The 22,997-nt window shown below is 55.0% G+C and overlaps 1 protein-coding gene across 1 annotated transcript; it reads left to right on the forward strand.

Annotated features, from left to right (window-relative positions):
- The first annotated feature begins 347 nt into the window (after positions 1-347).
- On the forward strand, positions 348-14,463 carry VEGFA (vascular endothelial growth factor A). The gene is made up of 8 exons (XM_081140756.1): positions 348-1,442; positions 4,468-4,516; positions 7,592-7,788; positions 8,516-8,592; positions 8,942-8,971; positions 10,725-10,796; positions 11,947-12,078; positions 14,356-14,463. Exons 1-8 carry the CDS (start codon positions 1,377-1,379, stop codon positions 14,375-14,377), a joined length of 645 nt encoding a protein of 214 aa, XP_080996882.1. The 5' UTR covers positions 348-1,376; the 3' UTR covers positions 14,378-14,463.
- Positions 14,464-22,997: the final 8,534 nt, after the last annotated feature.

Consider the following 22,997-nt stretch of genomic DNA (forward strand, 5'->3'; position numbering starts at 1 on the left):
CTCTCCAATATTCCCAGCAAAGGAGAATAGCTTTCTAGTCCTTTTAGCACATAATCTCACTTTCCTGTTACCTCCCCGCAAATACCGCGTGTGGGTCTCGGGGCAAAGTGGGGCGGATGGGTAATTTTCAGGCTGTGAACCTTTGTGGGGGTCGAGCTTTCCCTTCACTGGAGTGGGTGGGAGGCCTAGGCGTCACTAGGTGTCCCCAGGCGAAGGCTGCGCCAGGGAGGCCGAGCCTCTCAGCGGGCTAGAGGCAGAGTCTTCGGGGGCGTGCCCAGAGGCGGGGTCGGGCGGGAGGGCGGGGAGGAGCCAGGCCTTTTTTTGCGCGGCTGGTAGCGTTGAGAAGCGCAGAGGCTTGGGGCAGCCAGGCTGCGGGGAGGCCGCAGCGCGGGGGGCTAGTGGAGCCGGCGGCAGCGGCGCTCGGTCGGAAGACGCGGCGGCGAGGCAGACGAACCCGCGGAGTCACCAGCCAGGGGTCTCCGCACTGGAATTTGATATTCATTTATCCAGGGTTTACCCTCCTCCTTTTTTCTTAAACATTTTAAAAAACCGTATTCTTTTCCGTTTTAATTTATTTTTGCTGCCCATTCCCCGCTTAAATCGGGCCGACCGTTTGGAGAGATTGCTCCTTTACTCCCCCAAATCACTCCGGATTTTGGAAACCAGCAGAGAGAAGAAAGAGGCAGCAAGAGCTCCGGAGAGAAGTCGAGGAAGAGAGAGAGACCGGGTCAGAGAGCGCGCGCGAGCGAGCGAGTAACAAGAGGGACAGGGGTAAAGTGAGTGACCTGCTTTTGGGGGTGACCGCCAGAGCGCGGTCCCTCGTCAAACCAGCAGCGCTGACCGACAGACAGACAGACACCGCCCCCCGCCCCAGCGCCCACCTCCTCCGCGGCCGGCGGCACACGGTGGACGCGGCGGCGAGCCGCGGGCAGGAGCCGGAGCCCGCGCTCGCAGGCGGGGTGGAGGGGGTCGGGGCTCGCGGCGTTGTACTGAAACTTTTCGTCCAACTTCTCGGCTGTTCTCGCTCCGGAGGAGCCGTGGTTCGCGCCGGGGCAGACGAGCCGAGCGGAACCGGGAGAAGTGCTAGCTCGGGCCGGGAGGAGCCTCAGTCCGAGGAGGGGGAGGAGGAAGAAGAGAAGGAAGAGGAGAGGGGGCCGCGGTGGCGTCTCGGCGCTCGGAAGCCGGGCTCATGGACGGGTGAGGCGGCTGTGTGCGCAGACAGTGCTCCAGCCGCGCGCGCGCCCCAGGCCCTGGCCCGGGCCTCGGCTCGGGGAGGAAGAGGAGCCCGCCTAGGCGACGAAGAGAGCGGGCCGCCCCGCAGCCCGAGCCGGAGAGGGAGCGCGAGCCGCGCCGGCCCCGGCCGGGCCTCCGAAACCATGAACTTTCTGCTCTCTTGGGTGCATTGGAGCCTTGCCTTGCTGCTCTACCTCCACCATGCCAAGGTAAGTGGCCGTACCCGCCTGGCGCCGCGGGCAGCTGCGAGCGCCTCTCCCGGCTGGGGACGTGCGTGCGAGCGCGCGCGTGGGGGCTCCGTGCCCCACGCGGATCCCTGGGCACCGGGCGCGCGGCTTCCCCCTCTATCCCCGTACGTGCAGGGGGAGGGGGCGCGCGCTAGGTGGGAGGGCACCGGGGTAGAGTCTCACCGCCCACGCGGGCCCTGCCCACCCACCGGAGTCACCGCACGTACGATCTGGGCAGACCAGCGGAGGGCGGGAGCCGCTGGAGGAGGCCGAGGGGGCTGGGCTTGCGCTGCCGCCGGCTGCTGAAGTTTGCTCCCGGCCGCTGGTCCCAGACGAACTGAAAGTCCGGGCAGCGGGGGCGGGAGCCGGAGCCCAATGGGCAGGGGGGTGCTCGGACCTTGGACCGAAGGAGGGCTGAGAGCGTGGAGGGGGCAGGGCTCTGGCGCGAAAGGGGGCTTGCTGTCACTGCCACTGGATCTCTTCGGCCCTCTGCGCGAGTTTAGGAAAAGTTTTGGGGTGTATTGCTGCGGAGACCCCCTCTCCGTTCGGCCACCTGCTCAGCGCCACCCCCGCCCGTCCCCGCTCGCGTCCCGCTCGGTGCCCGCCCTCCCCCGCCCGGCCGGGCGCGCGCGGCGCGGAGCCGATTACATCAGCCCGGGCCTGGCCGGCCGCGTGTTCCCGGAGCCGCCGCGGCCCGAGCTGGGAGTCCCGGGCGGCGAGCGGCGCCCCTCCCCCCGCCGGCCCTCCGCGGGAAGGTGACCTCTCGAGGTAGCCCCAGCGGGAGGACCCGGAGAACCACGCCGTCCCTTCAGACCGTCCTCAGCTCCTAAGCCCTTCCTGTGTTAGGAGGAATTTCCTGACGCCCCTTCCCCATTTCCTCCCTAGCGTGGAGAGAAACCCCTGCCCACCCCTTTATTTTTTACTCCCCTCTGCTGAGAAGAGCCATCTAACCTCTCTCCAGCCCCAGAGTCCAGGAAAAGGACGATCTCTGTCAGAGGTCAGGGTGCCAGGGCCCACCCGGGGACTTTGTCGTGACTACCTGAAGTCCCGACTTGGTGACAGTCAGTTTCCCTCCCTTCCCCCACACCTCCGAGTGAGGTGAGCTTTAGCTTTTATGGGGAGGGCCATGGGAGGGTTTAAAGAGTGTCATTACTCCACTTTACACTTTTTGGAAAAATGGCTTGAAATTTGCTGTGACATAGGCGGTGGGACTAGCTTTCCCCAAACCTTTGGAAGGAACTCCTGCCAGCCTTGCAAACACACTTTGTCCTAGTGAAATGAGACATTGGAGCAGAAGCAGGTGGTTTTTTTGGAACTTCAAACTTGCCCACCCAACTTGATTCTCAAAGCTACCTAAGAGGTCATTTTTCTACCCCTCTCTTAGACCTTCCTCCACCCTGAGTCCCCTTGGAGAGAAGCAGAAGGAAGGAAATGGGCTGGGGTCCCTGCTGCCATGGAGTTCCTCAGACCCTGGCACAAAGGCCTTGGCTCCAGGCCTCCAAGGGGGGGGGGGCGGGAAGGGGGAGGAGTGGCGGACTAGCCACTGTGTGACCTTCAGAGGCCCCCAGAGAAGGGCACCTGGCCCCTCCCCGCACAGAACCGCTCCTCCCTGTGCCCCCTGGCCTTGGAGGAGGTATGAAATTTCTGTCCCCTTTTCTAGTTGGGGCCCAGGAGGAGTAGAAGGCATAGAGAGAATGTTGGCAGGGGGAAGTCAGGGGGTGCCCTGGGGATGCTTGAGGGGCTGAAGTGGAGATTTTGGGGGGCCCCTGAGGGAGCTGGAGTTGGAGGCTATCCAGCTGGGAGTCTAGAAATGGCTATCTGACCTTGTCCCTGGGGCAAGGCTGGGGGAACTGGGGTGCATTGGGGTATGTGGGAAGGAGAGAGAGAGCCAGACAGACTGAGACTCCGACTCAGTCTCTCTGCAGTTCTGTGGGCTACAGGGCGGCTCCGCTGTTCAGGATTTGCCAGGAAAGAGGGGCAGATGGGGTGGGCAGTTGGTAAGAACTGGAGACCCTCTAGAATGGCTGGGAGAAGCCTTTGCCCAGTGCTGTCAGGTCCACATGGTTGGACTTGTTGACCTTCACAGCTTCTGGGGAGGGGAGGAATGATCTGGTGGCGGTGAGGAGCGATGGGGGGAGGCCTCAGGCCTAGGTAGTGCAGGGGGCCCCCTAGGGGCTGGGCAATGCTAAGGCATAAAAGACTTCCCTGGTTGCTTTTGAGGAAGGTGCCCAGGTGAGAGGGACTTGGGGACCCCCTCAATCTGGGAGAGAAGAGGAACCAGGGAACAAGGTAGGAGGAGCGTGAAGCTAGAGATGTTGGAGATATATTCTGGCCCTGGTGAGATTTGTGCAGGGAAAGAAATGGGGCTCTCCCCTCCCCCAGAGCTTCCTCCCAGGTTTTACCCTCCAGGCAACCCATGGGTTTGCTGAATATTCCTGAAGACTGAAGAGTTTGGATGGGGGAGGGTGGTTGGTGCCCTTCGGTCCTCTGAACCCCCTCTCTTCCCAGCAGCAGCTCACCCTGGTATTTGTCATGTCAGCAGGAGAAGGTCACCATGTTATTTTTCTCACCCCCAGTCCTTCTTCCTGTCCCAGTCCAAACTGTCCTAGTTGACCTTAATACTTACCTGTGGCTTTGGACCAGGGAGTCCCGGAGCTGAGAAGATTCACTTCCCTTAGCTCAGCAATGGGCCAGTGATAATGGGGAGAGGGAACTGTGGAGAAGGGGAAGGGAGCTGGACATTCTGGTGTTTTCCTACTGCATTTTGAGCTTCCCACCCCCAGTGTCTGGTCAGTCTTTATCTTCTTGGCTTCAGAATTAATTAGAGCAGTCCAGGGGTGGTGGGTCAGCTCTGTGCTGTGGGGAGCCTCTGGTGGTGCCCAGTTCTACTCAGAAGCCTTGGAGAAGCCAGGGGCGGTGGGCTGGGAGGGCCCGGAAGAGGAAGCAGGGGCAGGGTGGCTGGGCCTGTGTCCCCCTGCCCATGTCTCACTCTTTTTTTTGTCCTCAGTGGTCCCAGGCTGCGCCCATGGCAGAAGGAGAGCAGAAAGCCCACCAAGGTGAGTCCCCTTGGGGTCCCCTAACTCCCCAGGGGTTGGATGGGGAGGCCCAGTTCCTTCTTTTATGGTTTGTGGTAGGGATCAGGAAAGGATAAGATCAACCCTTCATTCCGGAGGACTGGCTCTTTCTTAGTCAGGCCTTTACTAAGGATAGGACTTGTGGCCTTTTTTGTTTGCTCTTTCCAGTAAAGTTTTCTTTGAGAGGAAGCTTTGAGCACGGACCAGGAAGACAATGTTCAAGGGTCTCAGATGTCCTTCTGTCCACCCTCCCCCCCTCCACCTCCCCTCCCAAGGGAGATGTCACTCCTAACCCAGCATGTCTCACCTGTGGGCCTCTGTGGAGGGGCTGTAACCCTTGCCATCCAGAGAGCTGGCTGTGCGTGAGCTGGAGTGCAGAGAGCCCAGCCTTATGGGACCCTGTCCCCCAGTTTGTATTCCTTTGGGAGTGGAGAGAGAAAGCCCTAAGGACTCCCTCTGCCTTCCAGGTGGAGGAGGTTTGGGTGCTATGAACTTCCCTCCTGGGCCAGCAGAGGGCTGGCTGTAGCTCCAAGGCGCCAGCCCCACCCCCTGCCCAAGCCCAGTCGGCCTGCCTTTTGTTTGCTGAGGTTTGGTGTATGTAGGGAGCCTCCCATTTCTCTAGGGATGTCCAGGCTCTCTACCAGTGAGTGTGGCCTCCGCTCAAGCCTGGGGGAGGACTGCTCAATGCTACTCCCCCAGCTCCCCACCTGTGAGGAGGGAAGGCCCTGGGGTCTTCCTCCAGGAGAGTTTCCCTGACCTTAACCAAGTAGGCCCAGGGTAGTGGCCAAGGGCTATGTTTGCATGCCCAGTCTGGTGGTGATGCCCAGCCAGTTCTGCCTCCTTCCTGGCCCAGGAACCCTTTCCTTGGCCCAGGGCCTGGCTTCCTGGCCACTCCAAGGCCTATGCCACTGACAGGCCACCCGCTCCCAGTGTCCCCACCCCCTCAGCCTCCCAGTGGTCTCAATGGCCTAGGAGAAGCAAGACAAATGGTCTTTGTTTGTTGGGGAAAAGGTTGTCTTGGAGTAATAAGGAAAACCAAGGAAGCCTGATGTTGGAGCGTATGTGTGTCCACACCCTGCGCAAAAGCAGAACAGCTTTCTTTGGAGGCAATGGTGGGGTGCTAAGGGTGCTGGTGAAATTTTCCTCTTCACCTCCCACAGGCCTTGGGGATTCCAGGAAGCTTTTCCAAGGAATTCTTATCCAGGGTCTTTTTACCCTCAGCTGTCAGCCACCATGGCCCAGGAGAGCAGACTTTTCTGCTCTCCAGTCCTGGGTGAGACCTGTGGCCCTGAAGCCTGGGCCACCTCTCTCCCCAGTCATGACTGAGTGTCAATTCTTGATTAGTCATCTTCTTCAGTATAGACTTGGCTTAGAAAAGGACTTCTTCATATCCTTGGTTTTGTCTTTATACTCTTTTTCACAGCACTTTACTTTAACCCTTTCGGGGGTGGGGAAGAATTCTGTGCCCATTGCCTGGATAGAGGAGGTAGATGCATCGGGCATCTACCCGATGGGGACCCTTACTGTCCTTTCTGTTTTCTCATCTGTGGCCTTCCCCCACCCCCCACTTCCCCGCAACTCTCCAAATTCTCCTCAACCCACCTATGATATACACAGCCCTCAGGCTCCTCTTCCTTTGCCACCTTGGAGGGAGGCCGCAGGGGAGGCTCAGCTACAGTCTGGGGAGAGGCAGCCATGGTGAGGTTCTAAACCTTGTGTTACCTGGGCTGAGAAGAGGGAGTTTGTTTTGGGGCTGGAAATGGAAGGCAAAACCTCCACATTTTAGCCTCTGTTTCAGTGTCTTTAGAAATCAGCCCAGCCCACTTACATAGATGTGCAGAGTCTGAGGCGCAGAGAGGGAGGGACTGGCCCACGGTCACACTAAGTTGTGGCCAGAGCCCTGCCTCCTTGCTGCTCTTCCCTCCCGTGTAGGAGAAACTCATTTCAGGGACAGGATTGCTATGTGGGGGTGGGGGTGTGTGATAGGGAGTGGCAGGCTGGGCCACAATTTGGAGTAGTCATTCCAGAGTCCTGAGTTTATTTATTCTCAAGGGCCCGCCCCTGTGGCCCAGAATTACCCCTTCATGCACCGATGCACATCAGGCTCCGCCTCCCGCCTGGGAAGCTGTCTTTGCCATGCTCTCCCTCTGGATCAGCTTCTAGAAGTGCTCGGTGGCTGCAGTGGCAGCACTGTTTTTTCCATGATGCAAGCAGTTTGCCCTCTTGGGTGGGGTTATCGGTGGCTGGCAGGGCCTGCACAGTGTGCCCGCCCACTGCCACCTGCTGATTCCAGGCAGCCCCAGTCCTGTGCTGATGCCCACTGCCTCCTTAACCTATATCTGGGGAGGGGTCTGGCAGGTGGCAAGGTGCCCCCTGAGGCTTCCCATCTGTTTTCACATGGCATCGGTTAGGGAAGGCTTTGTGTCCAATCTGATTTTAAGTCTACCACTTACTAGCAGTGTGGCCTTGGGGCAAGTTACTCAGCCTCTCTGCCTCCGGTTCCACATTTGGAGGTCCTACTAGACCTCAGAGTAGAGAATTATTTGAGATGACAGCTGTGGACTACTGTATGCAGTGCCCAGCGTATAGTGAGTGCTTATGAAATGATTGTTGGTAGGTTGGTAGGGTATGGCAGTGGCTGTGGAGAGGTTCTACAGAAATGGGGAGTAGGTTGGCTAAGCTGGCTGTTCCTTTTTTCATGGGATGCTTACAGCACCCCCAATGGGTATAATCCTACAGAAAGTGTCCTCTGGAATTGGCTTGGCTGTCATTCTGAGGCAGGGGGATCAGATATGGCAGGCCATCTCCCTTGGGATTCGACAGCATCCTGTGATCTTTGGCATAAAAACAGGTGTTTATCAGTGTTGATAGAAAGCTTGGGGAAGGACTTCAACCACAGCTGGAGGGACTTAAGTTAGATTTGTAGGAGGACTTTCCCATTAGTGGGTACCTCTCACAGAAATGCTGCGGAGTGGCCTTACAGACCTGGGTAAAGATAGGGGTTGGCCATCTTTTGTGTCACCTGCTGGGCTCATGTGTCACACCCCCCCCGTGCAGTGGTGAAGTTCATGGATGTCTACCAGCGCAGCTACTGCCGTCCAATCGAGACCCTGGTGGACATCTTCCAGGAGTACCCCGATGAGATTGAGTACATCTTCAAGCCATCCTGTGTGCCCCTGATGCGGTGCGGGGGCTGCTGTAACGACGAGGGCCTGGAGTGTGTGCCCACTGAGGAGTACAACGTCACCATGCAGGTGGGTACCTGTGGGGAGTAGGGCCAGGAGGGCACTTGAGAGGAGGAGCCAGACCTGCCTTGTCCAGCGCCTGCCCCTGAGTCAGTCAGGGGAGGTGTGGCAGGTCTGGCCTCTGGGGAAAAAGGTGCCTGCATTTCCCAGTCCAAGTTCCCAGCAAGCTCCAACCACGTCCTCCTCCCCCTCCCTGACCTTTGCCCCTGGGTTCAGGAGGAGGGTGCCACCTGTGACAGGAGTCTGTCTTGCCCTCCCTCCCTCTTTGGGGCTCTGTTTGGGAAGCTGGATGAGTGTGGTTTGTGGAGAGTTTTAAAGCCGGTTGTTTGGTGCTATCTGGTGACAGGGTCCATCTTAGCCTGGGTAGGGTGGGAGGAAGGGAACTCTGAGACTCCAGGGTGGGGGGCTCTTGGGTTGCTACTAGGGTCAGGGTGAGGCCTAAAGGGAAGAAAGGAGGGGAGGGATGGGAGTGGCAAGAACCTAGGATCTGAATTCCCAGCCTGGCCAACCCTTGTAGCCATGTCTGCCTCAAGAAGAGCAGGGGCTCCTTGAGGTCAGCAGGGTTGGGGGAGTTGGGATGGGCCTGAGGCTCTTTCTGGTAGAGCCCCTGGTCCTCCTACCTCCACCACCCATCACTGTAGAACCCCTGGGTGCTGAGTGGCTGGAGCCACAGGGGTGTCCCATCTGGGTATGGCTGGCTGGGTCACTAACCTCTGTGATGTGCTTCCTTCTCTAGATTATGCGGATCAGAATTCACAAAGTCCAGCACATAGGAGAGATGAGCTTCCTACAGCACAGCAAATGTGAATGCAGGTGAGAACAGAGTCACGATTCATTCATTCAGCAAACGGCTGCCTGCTCTATGCCAGGGTTAAGCACGTTCCTCTTGTTAGCCCGTTTCCACTTCCCAACTGTGTAACCTTGGGCATTTCAATTTTACTTCAGTGTACCTCAGTTTCCACATCTGTAAAATGGGTACAATAAGAGTATGTACCTCGTAGCATTGTTGTAAGGATTAAGTGGGTTATATTTAAAGAGGTTAAAACTCTATTGATATGTCATAAATTCTTTGTTAAGTTTTTATTAGTAGTATTGTTATTGTTGTATCACTGTGACCACCATCTGAATCCTTCTGTTTTGTCCTTTCCTTTTCCCACTGCAGACCAAAGAAAGAGAGAGCAAGGCAAGAAAAGTAAGTGGCCATGACTTTATTACTTCCTCTCCTTGCCCATTTTCTTGGTTTGGGGCTCTTGGCTTCCTCTGTCAGGGGGTCTGATGGCTTCACTGGGTCAGGAATTGGTTTCATGAGGACATGTGGTGGCAGCAGTGGGATGGAGCCAACTCCAGGATAATGGTTCTAGACTTAGTGACAAAATGCAGCCTGGAGCCTCAAGCTTCCTTTGGGAGAGACGATGTGCCCCAGGTCTCCAGGTCATCCCTGGCCCGGACTTGTGGTTTTGGTGTGTCACGGGGCAGTGTGGACACTGGCTCCCCGGCTTGCTCAGGCCTCCCGTTGCCCACAGCAGGGAGAGGGAGTGGGTGGCAGAGAGGCCAGCTCTGTGTGGAAACGGCCTCTATGGTGGCTGCTGTGGTGGTGCAATGGCTTTGGGGCTGGCTGGGGTGTTTTTTGGTGTTTGCCCTCCTGTAGGAGTGAAGCAGGCCAGAGACACTCAGTCCTCATGGCCAGGGAGAAAGAGTTGATTGAATGTTGGTCATTTTCTGAGGCTTCCAGTTGCTCAGTGTGGAGGGCCGAGTCAGGATGGAGCAGAGGTGGAACGGGGCAAGGTCTGGGGGCAGTGAGCCTTCAGACAGGGTGAGCAGCTGGCCTGGGAGTTGAGTCTGCAGGAAAAGAGACTGAGACGGAGAGATCACCTATGCCCTTCCCTCCCCCTCCCCCACAATCCTATCTGCCCAGTGTTCTGAGAGAGAGAGGGAGGGAGAGGGAGGAAGAGGGAGAGTGCGCCTGTGCATTCTCCTTCTAGCACTTTCTCCCAACAAGAGGAAACAGCCTGGCCCCTTTCCTCAGTGCCTTTCTCCCTCTTTCCTCCCCTGTGGCAGACATTCTGAGGGGCATTTTCTTGGGCAGGTGAGGAGAGTGCTGTTTCCCTCTACTGGACAGGCTTCAGCCTGCCTTCCTTGCCCATTCCCCAAATGCCTACTTTGCCCACTGGGAGAGTGAGGGGCTTGCCTGGGCCCTGGGCTCGGAAGGGAGTCTGGTGAGATGGTGTAGCAGGCTTTGACAGGCTGGTGCTCCTTGCCAAGTGACGCCCAGGCCCCTCCTCCCCACGCCTCCCTAACTCCCACCCCACCCTCCTTGCCAGCCTGCCTGGGGCTTTGAGGACACCCAGCCCTACCTCTCAGCCCAGGTTATGACTGGGGCTGGCTGTCTTTTATGTGCCATCCTTGGTTCTGTGCCAGCCCCCAGTGGAGCTGCTCCCCAACATTCTCAGAGGCAGGGCCCCTAGAGGGACCCCTTTGCTATTGAACTTGGAAATGAAGACAGAAGATGCCTGAAGCACAGCTAGCACCCCCCCCCCCCCCCCCCATTAAATCAGGTTTCTGACCTTTTCCCCAAACTCTGGCCTACCTTTTATAGCCCCCTGATCATCAGGGTCAGACTTGTACAGGGTTGCTGGGCAAAGAGCCTGCCCTTGGTGCTTTGCCCCCTGCCTGGGACCAGGAGCCACCATGAGTATGGAGGCCTTTGGGGCCTATGCCCTCCACCCAAAGCCATGCCTGAGGCTGGGTTTGCCACCCCAGGATGGCTAAAGTGAGCAGAAGGGGCCATCCACTGCTTGCTGCCCAACCTGCACGTGTGTGCAAGCTCTTCCTTGAGGCTGGCTGCCTCCTGTACCCTGAGCATGTCCTGTCCCCTGCCCTTCTGACGGCTTCTTTTCCTCTCCCTTGCCCCTCCTCCTCTCTGGCTCTGTTTTTTTATTTTCCAGAAAATCAGTTCGAGGAAAGGGAAAGGGGCAAAAAAGAAAGCGCAAGAAATCCCGGTATAAATCCTGGAACTTGTACGTGGTGCCGCTGCTGTCTCATTCCCTGGAGCCTCCGCAGGGCCCCTGATCTAACTTCTGCTTACAGGACCTCTTAACCCTCCTCTCCCCCTCCCTCCCTGACTCTCATCCTCCCCTCTGCCCAAGTGTCTCACTCTCTCACTCTCACTCCACTAATTGGCACCAATGGGTAGATTTGGTGGTGTTGTTGCTGGTCCAAGGCTGGGGGTGGGTGCGTGGGCAGAGTGGGCTTGGAGGAATCAGGGAGGGGGCTCTGGCCTGTGCTTGGCTGGGCACTGCCTTTCTCTCACCCACTGGGCACTGGTGGCCGGCCCATGTTGGCATGGGTGCCAGGCACTGGTGCCTGCTCACCCAACTGGTTTCCACTGCTCTAGGCTTCTGTGCTTATCTGGAAACTGAGGGTGGTGAGGAGGGCAGGGGTGGTGAGGAGGGCAGATGTGTTGTGAGGAATGGGCTTGAATGACACGAAGCAGCTTGTTGTTGGCTGAAGGAGGAGGTTGGGTGGGGTCAAGCACCATCTGGTGCCCCCTCTTATGGACTTGGAGCTTCTGGAGGGGATCCCCCTAGTCTAGCCCAACGCATGGCAGCCACAGAAGCCTCCCTTGAGGGTGGCTGCTTCCACTGGGTTGGAGGCTGTGGTGGGCTTGCTCTGGGGTGGCTGCCAGTGACCCGGCCTGTGGATACTGCCTCTGGGCTCAGCCGGTTGTCACACCCTATTCAGTCCACCTTTAGTGGAGGGGCCTGGGCATGAGCCCTTGAACAAGGAGAAGGTGGCCCCTGATTGCTGTCCCCAGCAGGTGAAGAGTCAGGTGTGCTCTTTTGGGGGCACCAGCAGTTGGGACCCTGTGGCCTGAGGCTTGCACTCGTCCAGTGGGACAGCACTGCCCTACTGGCAGCCTTTCCTTGCTCTCTGCCCGTCTGTGTTTGCCTTTTTCTGCGGGCAGGCTTCCTACCAGTGCTGCCTCTTTCCGCCGCGCTCTCTGTCTTCCACTGTAGCACTTGGATCCTTCTAGGGCGTGGAAGGGTGTGGGGGCCCACGAGCTGGGTGGGGGCCCTGCTGCACACATGTTAGGGGGTGTTGCATGGTTTTTTTCTCTCTCTCTGCTGACGCTCTAGCTTAGATGTCTTTCCTTTTGCCTTTTTGCAGTCCCTGTGGGCCTTGCTCAGAGCGGAGAAAGCATTTGTTTGTACAAGATCCGCAGACGTGTAAATGTTCCTGCAAAAACACAGACTCACGTTGCAAGGCGAGGCAGCTTGAGTTAAACGAACGTACTTGCAGGTTGGTTCCCAGAGGGCAAGCGAGTCAGAGAGGGGCTCCACACAGAGATGGAGGGAAAGAGAAAGAGAGAGAGCGCGAGAGAGCGAGTGGGGACCTGAGAGGGGCCAGCTGCTTGCTTGGCTTCTAGCTGCCTGCCCGGTGACTACTACCTTCTTGGCTCGCAAGGCCCCTGCAGTGGGTGGCGGGACCTGGTCTGGCCTGGCAGGGCCCCTTCAGAGGTTGCCCTGCTTGCCTGAGTGGATAGACTGATGTGGCTTCATGTGGTGGTGTGGACGCAAGCTGAGTGTTGTGTCCCGTGGTCCTGCTCGTGGTGGCTGTCGGTCTTGACATTGTGATTACTACTATCGCTATTAACATTGACAGCCCTTCCTGGTGTGGGGATGCTGCGTCTACAGAGTGCCAACACTTTCTTGAGGGCCTCGCCCTCTGAAGTCTGTACCACTAGGCTTTTCACCCCTCACTGTCTCTCCACAGGTGGGCAGGGGTTGAGTCCCTCCTCATACTGGGGCTTCCGAAGGCACGGGCTCTGGCTGTTGGTTTAGGGTGGATAGGAGATTTAACACCTGGGGATAAAAGATTTCTTAAATACTCCAGTAGTCACGGCAACAACTCCTAACAGCCCACATATTTCCAGTGCCCCCAGCTTGAGTGGAGGGAGGGCTGATGCACACGGTAGAGGGTGTTGCATCACCCCCTAACATTAGACTGTGGACTAACTCCTCACACCTGGGCCTGGTTTTTATTCACCTATGTGAGCGCCCCACTGCCCCCAAAGGCATCTGTACTCTGCTGCTTGTCCACAGTGGGTACCAAGGAAGTGTCAGGTATGTGAATGAATACATGAGTGAGTTCAGGGGTGAGGTCAGGAGCAAGGGCTGTGACAGGTGTCTGGCAATCTTTTGATGCCTCGACTGGCATTTATACCAATCTGGCCTGTGCTCAAGCATCACCCAGGGAGGGAGGGGCTTTTGTGGGGATTCCCCCGGCAGGGCCAGGTATCCCCTGGCTAGTCTAGATGCTTCATTAACACAGTCCTCGGAGTGTGGCTACCTCTTCCCACCCCCACGTTCTTGTGGCTTGTGAGTGTTCAGAGGATGCTGGGGACTAAGTCTTGGGGTGTTGCTTTGGGGCTCTGTCTGTCTTGGTGATATGTGCTGACAGGAAGTGTACACTAGTGTTGGCTGTGGGGGTTCTGTCTAACTCCAGGAATGGATGAGGGGTCTCCACACCCCTTGGGGGACTTGGGAGAGATAAGGGACTGGCCATTTTAGGGTTTCTGTAGAGATGATTCTGCAGAGAGACTGTCTGGGATGGGGATGTCCCAAATGACCTGGGAGCTAACCGAAGTTACCCCAGCTTCCAGAGACCTCCCACAACCCCTGGCTTGGGGGCTGTAGGGGGGAATTCATTACCCCAACTAGAGGCTTAGGATCCCTATTTTCAGAAGGGCAGGCGCTGCTCTGACCCCTCCTCACAGTGGGGAGGGTAGAAGTCGATCAGTCCAGGGGCAGGGGGTAATGAGAAAGTTCTTGGAGTCCCCTCTGCTTCAGTGTGAGTAGCACAGCCACTGATTGTCTGTCCCCCACCCTAAGTTAAAGAGCATATTGGAAAGAAAAGGCAGCCTGGTCCCCGGGGCCTGCCGCTGCCAGTGAACTCAAGAAAGATGAGACCTATAGCTGAGGGTGGGAGGGATGAGCATGGGGAAGGGAGTTGTGCCCCTACCCTGCTGGCTCCCCCTCCCTTGGGAGCCTCAATTTTCCAAGGGCAGTGTCTCCCCTGCAGCTGGCTGTCCCCAGCTGAGCCTCTGCACAGCCCCTTTCCCTCGCTCATGGTGCTCTTTCCACTCTCTTCCCAAACCTGCCCCATGAGACTGAGCTGAATCACCTCCTCCTTCAGGGACCCTTTCCTGAGTAACTTGGCTGAACTCTGTTCACCCATTGGCTCTTAAATGTCAAGTAGGGACTGTCCTTTAGTATGTGCTTATTTGTTGCTTGTGATGAGATGTCCCCATGTCCTTGCTTTGTCTCAACTAGATTGTGAGCTTTAGAGGGCAGATGGGGAGCTCTGGGCATAGCTACTGCTCAGATGACAGCTCGGACAGGGGCCCCACGGACAGGGGCTGGCCCTCCCCCTCGCCCTGGGCTCCTGAGGCGGGACCAGGCTTTCACTGTCCTCTCGCTGCAGGGACCGAGCTGCCAGGAAGGGGAGGCTGCCTGCCCCGCCACCGGGTCTCTTCACCTGGCCCTAACCCCGGCCTCTGTTTTCCGTTCCCCGCAGATGTGACAAGCCAAGGCGGTGAGCCAGGCTGGAGGAAGGAACCTCCCTCAGGGTTTCGGGAACCAGACCTCTCACCAGGAAAGATGGATACAGAATGACTGATACAGAAACCACGCCGCTGCCACCACACCACCACCATCGACAGAACAATCCTTAATCCAGAAACCTGAAATGAAGGAAGAGGAGACTGCGCAGAGCACTTTGGGTCCGGAGGGCGTGACTCCGGCAGAAGCATTCCCGGGCCGGTGACCAAGCACGGTCCCTCTTGGAATTGATTGGATCGCCATTTTATTCTTGCTGCTAAATCACCGAGCCCGGTAGAGAGTTTTATTTCTGGGATTCCTGTAGACACACCCACCCACATACATATGTTTATATATATATATATTATATATATAAAAATAAATATATATATTTTATATATATATAAAATATATATATTCTTTTTTTTAAATTAACATTGCTAATGTTATTGGTGTCTTCACTGGATGTATTTGACTGCTGTGGACTTGAGTTGGGAGGAGACTGGTCCCACCCAGACCCCGACAAGGAAGAAGATGGGAGGAGAGACTCCGGCATGATCTTTTTGTCCCTCTTAGGGAGGCCAGGGTCCCCTCCCTTGCCTAGGAACATGCAAGACCAGGGCATGGGGGCAAATTTGGCCTGCTTTTGGGAACACCGACAAACCCAGCCCTGGTTCCAAGCCTCTACCCCAAGTCAAATGGACAGAAAGACAGACGACAGGTACAGGTACGAGGACGCTGGCTCTGACCAGGAGTTTGGGGAGCCTCGGGACACTGCTTGTGCTTTGAGGATCCCCTCCACGTGCTGCATGGGCATCTTGCCCTCAGAAGTACTACCTGGAAGATTCAGGAGCCTGGGCAGCCTTTTCCTACTCTCACCTGCCTCTGCGATGCCCAGGAGGCCACTGACGGATGTCCTGGCGAAGAGAAGAGAGACACTGGCGGAAGAGCAGCCTGACAGCTCGTTGTCTGCGGGAAGGGCCTCTTGCCTTGGCCATTTCCCTGCTCCCCTTCCTGGGCACAGCCCAGGGGGCCCGATGTCCTCAGACCATTGAAACCACTAGTTCTGTCCCCCAGGAGACCTGGCTCTGTGTGTGTGAGTGGTTAACCTTCCTCTGTCCCCCACCCGACCCTTCCCGCGGCACAGAGAGACAGGGCAGGATCCATGTGCCCACCATGGAGGCAGAGAAAAGAGAAAGTGTTTTATATACGGTACTTATTTAATATCTCTTTTTAATTAGAAATTAAAACAGTTAATTTAATTAAAGAGTAGGGTTTTTTCAGTATTCTTGGTTAATATTTAATTTGAACTATTTATGAGATGTATCTCGCTCTCTCGCTTTCTCTCTCTCTTATTTGTACTGGTCTTTGTGTATAAAAGTCATGTTTCCAGTCTCTCTTCCCTGATCGGTGACAGTCACTAGCTTGTCCTGAACAGATATTTAATTTTGCTAACACTCAACTCTGCCCTACCCTTTCCCCTGACTCCCCACCACACATTCCTTTAAAATAAGGTTTCAATATACATCTACATACTATATATATATTTGGCAACTCGTGTTTGTATATATATATATGTTTATGTATATATGTGATTCTGATAAAATAGACATTGCTATTCTGTTTTTTATATGTAAAAACAAAACAAGAAAAAATAGAGAATTCTACATACTAAATCTCTCTCCTTTTTTAATTTTAATATTTGTTATCATTTATTTATTGGTGCTACTGTTTATCCATAATAATTGTGGGGGAAAAGATATTAACATCACATCTTTGTCCCTAGTGCAGTTTTTCGAGATATTCCGTAGTACATATTTATTTTTAAACAGCAACAAAGAAATACAGATATATCTTAAAAAAGCATTTTGTATTAAAGAATTTAATTCTGATCTCAGAGCTCCTCCTGGTTTCTCCTTCTCCATTGAATCTTTGTTCCAGACTTCCTCCTGCCCCCTTTCCCTCCTCCCTTGGGGAACATGGCATTTATCTTAGGCCTGGGAAAGGGGTCCCAGGTGTGTACGTAAGGTACAGGCTCGCTGTGCTGGGGGCCAGAGTCCTTCGGTTCTGACTGGGCTGGCGCTGGGAAACCTGCCCATACTCTGCCATGCTATGGTGGGGCGTGGGGCATTCTGGGAAGGGGGCTGGGAGAGACAGCTCCTTGGACAGGAGCCAAGGGTCCCGCAGTGAGTAGTGCTACCTTTAGGAATCATGTGGTCCCAGCTCTGTCCCTTGGTCAAGGAAGGAGCTGGCCATGTGCCTGAGCTTGCTACCCAGAGAAAGGGGAGGGCTGGGTTTGGCTATAGGACCTTGTTGCTCATTGGCTGCAACAGGCTGGGACTGGGAAGGGGGTGCTCATGGGGGCCTGGACCCCAATATATACTTAGTGAGTCCTGGAGTTCCTTGAGCCCCTAGAAGGTAGACGCACAGCCCTGGTTGCCCCTGAGGGGTCTTCTCTCCTGTGGTCCTGGGGAACGTAGGTGTCTGGGTCTTTGGCATTTATGAGCAGTGCTTCTAAACCCACCTCCTCTAGCCTCTCTTTTATTCCTTCAAACAGTATTTATTGGGCAGCCATCAGGCTAGGGCAAGGGATACTATTAGGACTAAGACACAATTCCAACCCTCACTGATCCGGTGAGGAGACAGAACTAAATCCACAAATAGAAAAATACATAAAATATGATGGGGGCAGCTGATCTGGTTTGGGGCTAGGGAGTGCATTGGGGGTGGCAGGGTCTGGGGGTCTTCTCATGGTGTTACCTCTAGGCTGCCTCTTAAAGAACAGGTAGAAGACAGAACAGGGGGAGGAGGGTGGAAGGGTAGAAGCGGGCATTTCAGGCAGAAGGGCTAGTGTGAGCAAAGGCTTGGCAGGGGCACTCGGTCAGGGAACCAGGCGAGGGGGGGGGCTGGGGAGATAGGCAGGGTTAGCTTTGGGGGAATCTGCAACCTGAGCAGCAGCTGAGGTTTTAAACTGAGCGTCCCAGCAGCGAGGCAGGCAGGGAGGCCCACAGCAGGTTGTTGGAGTCCTCCAGGGGGAGATACCCAGGGTGGTGGTGGTGACTCCCACGACTGCTGCGGAGGGTGCTCTGTGCCTCTCCTGGCTACAAAGTGAGGAAGGCTGGAGGCAAGGTCCCTGCCCTCGCTGGAGCTTTTGATCAAGTTCTCCAGGCGCCTTCCACCTGCTGCTCTTATACCGGTTAACACCGAATCCACACCACTGCCCCGTGAGGTGGGGGCTGTTGTCATCCCAAGTAGATATTTGCCCAAACCTCTCAATGTCACCCCCCCCCAAATGATTGTCCTTCTCCTGCCCTTTAGTTGACTGTCACACAGCAGTCAGAGTTGAACCTGTTAAAATGTGAGCCAGTTGTGTCACCTTTGGCTTATAATCCTGCAGAGACTGTTTTACTCAGAGAAAAAGCCAAAGTCTGTACAATGGCCTCAAAAGGCCCTGTGCCATCCAGGCTGCCTCTCTCCCTGACTCAGTGACTTCTGACCCCTTGGTCATTAGGCTCCAGCCGCACTGGCTTCTCTGTGCCTTAAGTAGCATGCATGCTCCTTCCTCAGGGCCTTAGCGCTGGCCATTTCTTCTTCCTGGATCAGCCTCCCCCAGATGTGGCATACCTTCAAGTCTTGTTACCTTCTCTGTGAGGCCACCTTGACCACTGCGTTTACCATCGATCGACACCCCTTCCTCACTCTGCTCCGGATCCTGTTTACCACCCCTTTCCCCCCATAGCACATACAACCTTCTAACATATTCTAGAACAGAGCTGGTCAATAGAACCATAACATGAGCCACATGTGTAACTTAAGATTTCCTAGGAGCCCGATTTTAAAAGGTAAAAAGAAATAGGCAGAATTGAATGGAATAATATATTTTACTTAACCCCAATGTATCTAAAATGTCATTCCAACACCGAACCAATATAAAAATCAGTGAGAGATTGAACACGTTTTAAATTAAATCTTTGAATCCATTGTGCATTTTGTTCTTATCGCATATCTCAGTCGGGAGTGGCCGCATTTCCAGCTCTCACCATTCGCATGTGGTCAGTGGCTACCATTTTGGATAGTGTAGCTCTAAAATGTACTCCCCTTTGCTCTTTCTTCACTGCCTCCTCCCCCTCTAGGGTGCAAGCAACACGAGGGCAGAGATTTGTGTCTGTTTTGTTCATTGCTGTGCCTCCAGTTCCTAGAACAGTGCCTGGGATACTGTACATGCTCAGTAGACATTTGTTAAACTGGGACCTGGTAGCTGAGGTTTTCGCCCCAAGACTGTGGTGGTGGATGAGGACTGACACTGGAGGGTGATTGGTGGAGGGGACATGACAGAAGAGATTCTGGGGCTTTCAGAAAGGTGGGGATTTGAGCAGGGCTTGGGGAGAAGGAGCCTCGGCATCGGTGGTAGGTATTAGCGACGAAGGCCTCTTCATGAGTCTAGGCGCTCTCCTCCTTTAAAAAAAAAAATTATATATATATATAATCTTTATTGATTTCAGGGAGAGGGAGAGAGAGAGAGAAACATCAATGATGAGAGAGGGTCATTGATCGGCTGCCTCCTGCACGCCCCCTGCTGGGGATCGAGCCTGCAACCTGGGCATGTGCCCTGACCGAGGATCGAACTGTGATCTCCTGGATCCTAGATTGATGCTCAACTGCTGAGCCACGCTGGCCGGGCTGTCTCCTTTTAGCAAGCCCAGAGATGGGGCTCATTATTTCGCTTGGCAGAGGAGAAGCAGGAGGCTCAGAGAGGGTGAATAACTTGCCTGAACATTTAGGTACAGCTAGTAAATGGCCAAGCTAGAATCTAAACCAGCTTTCCTGACTCCAATTCTAGTGCTCTTCCCACCACACCACAGTTGCCCCAGGCTAGGGCAGAGCATCAACAAATAAAAACGAAAAGTCTAGACTCAATACAAACAGGCAGAAGAGAGGTGGAACAGGGGGAGGATGTGGTGGTGGCCAAGCCCAGAGCTGAAATCCAGACTTCCTCCAGTGTGGTGAGGCAAGGCAAGAGGAGGCAGGGATGTCTCCAGGGGCTGGGGCTCGTCAGTGGAAAACCCGAAACCGAAGTACGAAAGAGATTGCAACACGCAGCCTCAGAAGAGAGAAATAGTCTTTAAATAGATTATGGAGAAAAGGAGGGTAAAATGAACATGCTGCTTTTCCCAATTGTATAAGACCTGCTCATACACCCCCTGCAGCCTTCCCAAAGGCCCGCCAAGGCCCAGAGAGGGCCCAGTCAAGGCCCAATGCCTCTGTTCTCTGCCGTCGGGCCTGCCAAGCTGTCCCAGCTCATCTCCGCCACCGTGGGGCTCACATCCTTCCCCCTTTTCCTTGGCGATCCACAGTGATCCTTCTCAACTTTGCTCTGCCCACCCTGCAGCCCTTTCCCGTTTTCCTAAGGAGTCACCTACCCTGGTCATAGCCCCAAAGGCCTTTGGGGTACTTGCTTCTCCAAAGAACCTGTCAGTCTCCTCTCCTCCCTCCTTCAAGGAGGTTGGATGGATCCATACAGCCCTTGGTGATTCTGGGTCTGTTTTGGGTGTTAGGACCATTGTGGTGGCCTGTGTGCAAATATGGTTCCTCCCACCCTGGGCCTGTGTGCTGCTCCTCCTAGCAGATAGTGTCTACTTTGAATCCGGGCTGGCCTTGTGACTTGCTTTGACTAAGAGGATGTGCAGAAGAGATTCTGGGGCTTTCAGGCCTAGGCTTTAAGGAATATTGGAAGGCAGCTGCCATGTTATAAGGAAGTCCAACTACCCTGCTGGAGAGAGAGAGGCTCATGCAGAAATAGCCCCCAGCTGTTCCAACCATCCCAAGCTGAGGCACCAGCCATGTGAGTGAGGTCATTTTGGATTTTCCAAACCCAGGTGAACCATTTTAGCCAACAACACATAGAAGCCATCCCTGCCCAAGTGTAGAGAGTGGCGAGCAAGCATACAGGCCGTCTTTGTTTCAAGCTATGACATTGTGGGCTGGTCGTAACACTGCAATCATAACAGCCATCCAACTTAAGAGTCACTTTCGTGGGATTAGGACCTTTGTCCCTTCCCATTCGTAACGTTTTAGTGGTATGCATGATGGTCTCGGGGTCAAGGGAGGTTCAAGGATGGCAGGACATATTTCTAAAAGAATCAAAGACCAGGGGTCTGCCCTGGTGGGAAGACTCAGGCAGGGCAAGGACCGAGGCAGGAAAAAATATTACCCAAATTTCTAGATCAAGGAGAGGAACTCAGTTTTATTGAAGTCTCACCAAGAGGAACTGAGCTTTACCTACAGCATGAGGGAAAGAGGCTAGAGGTGAGACGAACTGGCAGAGAAGCACAAAGGATTTGGAGGAAAAGGCCACGGACTTTTTCACCCCTTTCCTTCCTCCCTGCGTCCGACGCTGCAGTGTTTATGGAATACTAGTCACATGTGCTATGTGTAGAATGATCTCTCAGTTACTAGGGTGGCTTTAGCCTATGCAGCCTAGAGACCGGGGATGGCCTACATGACCCTTTGGAGGCCCCACCAGGTTGGATTCGGAGTTGTTGGCAGGGAGACAATTCAGCTGCATCCACAGGATGTTCTCTACCATGACGCGGGGAATGGGGAAGGGCAGGGAAGGGATCAGTAAATATTTACTATCTGCCTGGAAAGGGAAAATGCAAGGCAAAGATCGTGCCTGGCTGAGCTAGAGGAGTGGGCAGAAGTGACTCAGAAGGGGGCAAGTGATTCAAAGGAAAAGGGCCCACCAGGCAACGGTGCCCACTGGAGAAAGGCTGGGCCCAGGTCTCCTCAGGATGAGGGCTCCACAGGGATTTAAAAGAAATTTTATAAGGTTGCATTTGCCTTTGGGGGGCTAGTCCGTTAAAGAAGGGACTATAAGTGCTGGCCTCTGGGAGCTCCTAGTGTGAGGCAGTTGGCATGGGGATTGTCCTCACAGAGTTTCTAGTCTGAGAGAAGAGACAGACCCCTGCCATCAGACATTCCCTTGCTGATGCAAATTGAAACCACTCATTTGGCTATAGTAGATGTTTGGAATCACTGGATATTGGTCCTGAGGAGCCCTTTCGGGACCTACAACCCCACCCTTCCCTCTTCTCCCAGCACGTATTTACAGTCCCCGCAGGGCTTCTCTTTCCACTATGAGCCGAGCATGGCTTACCAATCTGCGCCCTGATGTTTCCCCACACATCCCCTGACAGTCCCTGGGTCTGGCCCCAAGTGGGGCATATGCCAACACATGCCTCTGCTGGGGCCCTGCCCGTCCTCTGCATTCACAGTTCCATTCGTCATTTCCTCAGGCTCCCTGCAGGAAGACTATGTCCCTACTCCCCACCCTTTTTGCAGCTGATCCAGCCATGTTGGGACTGGAAGTCCCCCAGGAGGTGTGGGGATGGCCTGCGAGGCCCAGGGCTGTAGAGACCTCTCAGGCAGGATGTTTTCCTGCCTGGTGCCTCTGCAGAGCCCAATCTGGGCTGGCCTAAACCCCATCAGGACTTCTGACAGGTCTAGGTTGGAATCCTGGGCCTGCCACTAGCCAGATTACTTCTCTGGGCCTCCATTTTTTCATTTGTAAAGTAGGTGCAATCATCCCTGTGTTGTGAGCTTGAGGGGGCGAAGGGATGGCCTGTGAAAGTACCTAGTACAGTGGCTGGTGTGCTCAAAAACAGTCCTTACAATTATGCTGTTATTTCTCGTCCCCACGTCAAGCCTTGATCATCTCTGAGCTCCCACTTTAGTATAATCTGGCTGGGTTTTTCCCTCCCCACTTTTTCATTTTTAAATTAAAATACCGCTACTGGGTTTTGCACCCATCTTTGCAAGTCCATATCCTTACTTTCCCACTGAGGAGTGAGATGAGCCAGGGCAGCGTCAGCCCTGGAGCCAGGGGTGGGGAAGAGGGGATGGACCGAAGGGAAGTGGGGTGTGGAGAGAGCCCCTCCTGGTCAGGGATGACACCCCGTGGTTCTGGGGTCTCAATGAGCATTTGTGGAATTAATGAGCAAATGAACAGGACCAGAACACAAGGCTGATCTTCTCTCCCTGTTCCTCCAAAACATGCTGGGAGTCTCCGTGTGAAAGAGGAGGCCTTAGGTCCACCCTTATACACTCAGGCGGAAAAACCTTGAGGCCTGGGGCAGGGCTGCCTGGGCCAGCTGCTCCCAGACTATTCTAGCTTATATCTGAGGGGCCCACAATGGAGGTCCTCAGGAGTGCCCATCTCAGAAGCCCCCCAGGACTAAACTCCTGTCATTCAGGGAAAGAGGTTTGTGGCACAAGTATGGGGAGGGGCCTCTGAGGCTGAGGCATGGGAGAGGAAGGTGTTTCCTGGGAGCTGCCATCTTCTGGGGAGGCAGCAGGAGGATGGCTTCTGGAGAAATCTGCAGGGAGGGTGCTTGCGTATCTGCATGCTTTTGACTCCAGAGGAATCGCCACCCCCTCCTCAGGTCTGCCTGCTTCAGCCCCTGTACTTCCCTCCCAGCAGCTCCTCCCTTGCTCCATTCCACCCAGCTTGAGACAGAAAGGACGCTGGGCCTGGCTTTAGGACCTGCTGGGTCCCTGGGGCTGGGAACTGGCGGGGAGACAGACACCCTCGAAGCATCCTCCCACCCGGAGCAGGACGCC

This window comes from Miniopterus schreibersii (assembly GCF_964146895.1).
Source record: "Miniopterus schreibersii genome assembly, chromosome: 6".
NCBI classification, from domain to species: Eukaryota; Metazoa; Chordata; class Mammalia; order Chiroptera; family Miniopteridae; genus Miniopterus; species Miniopterus schreibersii.